General features: G+C 56.5%; 1 protein-coding gene across 1 annotated transcript; it reads right to left on the reverse strand.

Moving 5' to 3' along the window:
• Positions 1 to 2841: 2841 nt before the first annotated feature.
• On the reverse strand, positions 2842 to 3964 carry LOC147110105 (chemerin-like receptor 1). The gene has a single exon (XM_086004244.1). It carries the CDS (start codon positions 3962 to 3964, stop codon positions 2846 to 2848), a length of 1119 nt encoding a protein of 372 aa, XP_085860370.1. The 3' UTR covers positions 2842 to 2845.
• Between the last annotated feature and the right edge of the window lie 1251 nt (positions 3965 to 5215).

Genomic DNA, 5215 nt, shown 5'->3' on the forward strand with positions numbered 1-5215 from the left:
TAATCAAGGTATTTGATTTTGGTGGATGTTCTGGATTTAGAAGTAAGTAAGAAATGTAGAAGTGTAACACAGTAAAGATTTGAAAATAAGGATCTCTGAGAAATAAGAAATGTAAGCTAATAGTTCTTGAATTGTTAATGTTGCGACTGACTCAACAGCTGTTAACTGAATGTCGGCTCTTAAATAAAACTGTACATTTTTAGAATTGTCTCAAAGAGTATTTGTGTATAAACTCACGAACCCAATTTCTGTACATTCTTTTGTAAGGAGTTGCAGAATTCTGGGGGGTATTCCGGACCCTCATAATATCCAGAAGGTTACAGTCTAGTTCAACTTCTTAAAAGTACTATCTGGAGGATATTAACATCTTCAGTCATTCCATTCCTTTATGGAGAGAAAGCCTGAACCTTTAGACCCATTTAAGCATCTTACAGAATTCGGGTTTCTCTAACTTTAGATGAAGATGAACATCTGGGGAATACGCCTGATCTGGGGTAGCCCGAAACGGGCTAGGACTGTAGTTAACCCTTCAAAGGAGCGCCGCACTGTCGGAGGGGCAGTGCTGAGGGAGCGCTGCACTGTCGGAGGGGCAGTACTGAGGGAACGCAGCATTGTCGGAGGGGCAGTACTGAGGGAGCGCCGCACTGTGGGAGGGGCAGTACTGAGGGAGTGCTGCTCTCTCGGAGGGGCAGTACTGAGGGAGCGCCGCACTGTCGGAGGGACAGTACTGAGGGAGTGCCGCACTATCGGAGGGGCAGTACTGAGGGAGTGCTGCTCTCTCGGCGGGGCAGTACTGAGGGAGCGCCGCACTGTCGGAGGGGCAGTACTGAGGGAGTGCTGCACTGTCGGAGGGTCAGTACTGAGGGAGGGCCGCACTGTCGGAGGGGCTGTACTGAGGGAGCGCCACACTGTCGGAGGGGCAGTACTGAGGGAGGGCCGCACTGTCGGAGGGGCAGTACTGAGGGAGCGCCGCACTGTCGGAGGGGCAGTACTGAGGGAGCGCTGCACTGTCGGAGGGTCAGAACTGAGGGAGTGCCACACTGTCAGATGGGCAGTACTGAGGGAGCGCCGCATTGTCAGATGGGCAGTACTGAGGGAGCGCCGCACTGACGGAGGGGCAGTACTGAGGGAGTGCCGCACTGTCGGAGGGTCAGTACTGAGGGAGGGCCGCACTGTTGGAGGGGCAGTACTGAGGGAGTGCTGCACTGTCGGAGGGGCAGTACTGAGGAAGCGCCGCACTGTCGGAGGGGCAGTACTGAGGGAGCGTCGCACTGTCGGAGGGACAGTACTGAGGGAGCGCCGCACTGTCGGAGGGGCAGTACTGAGGGAGTGCCGCACTGTTGGAGGGTCAGTACTGAGGGAGGGCCACACTGTTGGAGGGGCAGTACTGAGGGAGCGCCGCACTGTCGGAGGGGCAGTACTGAGGGAGTGCCGCACTGTCGGAGGGTCAGTACTGAGGGAGGGCCGCACTGTCGGAGGGGCAGTACTGAGGGAGCGCCGCACTGTCGGAGGGTCAGTACTGAGGGAGCGCCGCACTGTCGGAGGGGCAGTACTGAGGGAGCGCCACACTGACGGAGGGGCAGTACTGAGGGAGCACCGCACTGTCGGAGGGGCAGTACTGAGGGAGCGCTGCACTGTCGGAGGGTCAGTACTGAGGGAGTGCCACACTGTCAGAGGGGCAGTACTGAGGGAGCGCCACACTGTCGGAGGGTCAGTACTGAGGGAGCGCCGCACTGTCGGAGGGGCAGTACTGAGGGAGCGCCGCACTGTCGGAGGGGCAGTACTGAGGGAGCGCCGCACTGTCGGAGGGTCAGTACTGAGGGAGCGCCGCACTGTCGGAGGGGCAGTACTGAGGGAGCGCCGCACTGTCGGAGGGGCAGTACTGAGGGAGCGCCGCACTGTCGGAGGGGCAGTACTGAGGGAGCGCTGCGCTGTCGGAGGGTCAGTACTGAGGGAGTGCCACACTGTCAGAGGGGCAGTACTGAGGGAGCGCCGCACTGTCAGAGGGGCAGTACTGAGGGAGCGCCGCACTGAGGCCATGGCTACTATTTTGAAGAAGAGCAGGGGGGAGTTCTCCCCATTGTCCTGGGGCCGATATCTATCCCTCAACCAGCATCACTAAAACAAATGATCTGACCACTCTGACATTGTTGTTTGTGGGAGCTTGCTGTGCACAAATTGGCTGCTGCGTTTCCTACATTACAACAATGGCCACACTTCAAAAAAAGTACTTCATTGGCTGTAAAGTATTTGGGACGTGCTGAGTTCTGTAGAAATGCAAGTCTTCCGTAATACTATCTCAGTATGTGGTTCGGTGTCAATCATTGTTTGATAACCGCTCTTGTGAAGCACCTTGGGATGTTTTGCTACATTCAAGGCGCTATATCAATGCAGGAGATCTTTGCCCTGAACCTTGTCCGTGTGTGGGCCAAGTGTGCAGCCTGAGCGATCGGCCTTTGCTTTAATCCTGCTGATTTGGTCGCCTTAACTGAGGGGGTCACAGTCTAAGGATAAGGGGTAAGCCATTTAGGACTGAGATGAGGAGGAATTTCTTCACTCAGAGAGTGGTGAACCTGTGGAATTCTTTACCACAAGGCAGTTGAGGCCAACTTATTAAATATATTCAAGAAGGAGTTGGATATATTTCTTAAGTCTAAAGGGATCCAGAGATATGGGGAGAAGGCAGGGACAGGGTACTGAATTTGGATGATCAGCCATGATCTCATTAAATGGCCTCCTCCTGCTCCTATCTTCTATGTTTCTATGTGTGTGTGTGAGGTGTGTGTTGACTCTAATCACAGTCCCCCACCCCAAGTCCCACCCAAGAAACCGGGCACCAAAAGAGTTAAACGGAAACGCTGGCCTCGTCTCCCAGCACCAGGGACTTGGTCCTGCTCCTGCCCGAGTGGGAGAACTGGGCCGAGTCATCCTTCAGGGCGTTCTCCAGGGCCTTGCGGAGTGACCTCTTGAGGTTGTCCCTGAAATCCTGCCCCATACAGATGTAGAGGATGGGGTTGAGGCAGCTGTTGATGCAGGCGAGGCTGCTGCTGAGCGGGATGCCCACGCTCAGTGCCAACGGCAGCTCCTCCTCCTCATCCGGGCGGGACAGCTCCAGCAACATGAAGACCTGGTAGGGCGTCCAGCACAGGACGAAGGCCGCAATGACGGCGGCGATGACCTTGAAGGGCTTGCCGCGGGCCGCCAGCCGGTTGCGCCTCAGCCGCAGCCCGATGACGGCGTAGCTGACGCAAATGGCCAGGAGCGGGAGCAGGAACCCGCCATAGAAGCGGGCAAGAGTGACCGAACGGTGCCTGGCGGCCATCAAGTTGTTCGCGGCCTCCACCAGCTCCTCGTAATCCTCGTCTCCATATTCCACGTCGTCCAGCGCCTCCTGCTCGCTCTCCAGCAGGAAGCTGGTGTAGCACGTGGTGCGGTTGCCCCAGTCTGCCGTGTCCCGGTAGGCGAAAAGCGGCGCGCTCAGGGCGGCGGCCGCCAGCCACACCCCCAGGCTGAGCAGGGAGGACAGGCGCGGCCCGCGGTGGTTCTGGGACCATATGGGCAGCGTCACCGAGATGCAGCGGTCCACGCTGATGGCGGCCAGCGTCAGCACGCTGGCGTACACGGTCAGCACACCCGCCCCACTGCTCAGCTTGCAGAGCGCCCGGCCGAATGGCCAGTGGAAGCCCAGAAGGATGTAGGCGATGGAAAGCGGCAGGAGCAGGGCGAAGGTGAAGTCGGCGACCGCGAGGCCCAGGAACCAGACCGTGTTGGCCGTTCGTTTCATCTTGAAGCCGGCCGCCCAGATAACCAGTCCGTTGCCCGTCACGCCCAAGATGAAAGTGATGAAGTAGATCGTCGTGGTGAAGGCGTGCATCGCTCTTTGAACGCCGGGATGGACTGCAGTCACCATGACCTCCTGAGCAACCTCGCTGAGGTTGGCCAGTTGAAGATCCTCAAGCTCCATTTGAGATGTCCAACCTGAAGCGATGGAGAGAGAGAGCGAGAGAGAAAGAGAGAGAAAGAGAGGGAAGAGTCCATCAGTGTTCACCCCAGTCACGGAGATCGGCACGATAATTCCAACTGTGTAACATCACCTGTATCCGCACTACAACCCTCCCTATCTCTATAAGCTCCTCCAGCCCCGACAACCCTCCCTATCTGTGTAACCTCCTCCAGCCCCTACAACCCTCCTATCTCTGTAAAATCCTCCAGACCCTACAACCCTCCATAGCTCTGTAACCTCCTCCAGCCCCCTACAACCCTCCCTATCTCTGTAACCTCCTCCAGCCCCTACAACCCTCCCTATCTCTGTAACCTCCTCCAGCCCCTGCAAACCTCGCTATCTCTGTAACCTCCTCCAGGCCATACAATCCTCCATATCTCTGTCAACTCGTCCAGCCCCTACAACCCTCGCTATCTCTGTAACCTCCTCCAGCCCACTACAGCCCTCCCTATCTCTGTAACCTCCTCCAGACCCTACAACCCTCCCTATCTCTGTAACCTCCTCCAGCCTCTACAAACCTCCCTATCTCTGTAACCTCCTCCAGCCCCTACAACCCTCCCTACCTCTGTAACCTCCTCCAGCCCCCTACAACCCTCCCTATCTCTGTAACCTCCTCCAGCCCCTACAACCCTCCCTATCTCTGTAACCTCCTCCAGCCCCTACAACCCTCCCTATCTCTGTAACCTCCTCCAGCCCCTACAACCCTCCCTATCTCTGTAACCTCCTCCAGCCCCCTACAAACCTCCCTATCTCTGTAACCTCCTCCAGCCCCTACAACCCTCCCTACCTCTGTAACCTCCTCCAGCCCCCTACAACTCTCACTATCTCTGTAACCTCCTCCAGCCCCTACAACACTCTCTATCTCTGTAAACTTCTCCAGATGTTACAAACCTCCCTATCTCTGTAACCTACTCCAGCCCCTACAACTCTCACTATCTCTGTAACCTCCTCCAGCCCCTACAACACTCTCTATCTCTGTAAACTTCTCCAGATGTTACAAACCTCCCTATCTCTGTAACTTCCTCCAGCCCCTACAAACCGCCCTACCTCTGTAACCTCCTCCAGCCCCCTACAACCCTCCCTATCTCTGTAACCTCCTCCAGCCCCCTACAACCCTCCCTATCTCTGTAACTTCCTCCAACCCCTTCAACCCTCCCTTTCTCTGTAACCTCCTCCAGCCCTACAACCCTCCCTATCTGTGTAATTTCCTCC

Source organism: Somniosus microcephalus, chromosome 12, assembly GCF_052327205.1.
Source record: "Somniosus microcephalus isolate GS21.2 chromosome 12, FLI_Smic_1.0, whole genome shotgun sequence".
In the NCBI taxonomy this organism is placed as follows: domain Eukaryota; kingdom Metazoa; phylum Chordata; class Chondrichthyes; order Squaliformes; family Somniosidae; genus Somniosus; species Somniosus microcephalus.

Bases quoted from the DNA above. Each gene is read 5' to 3' on its own strand.
- LOC147110105 (XM_086004244.1), bottom strand. From the start codon at position 3,964: ATGGAGCTTGAGGATCTTCAACTGGCCAACCTCAGCGAGGTTGCTCAG.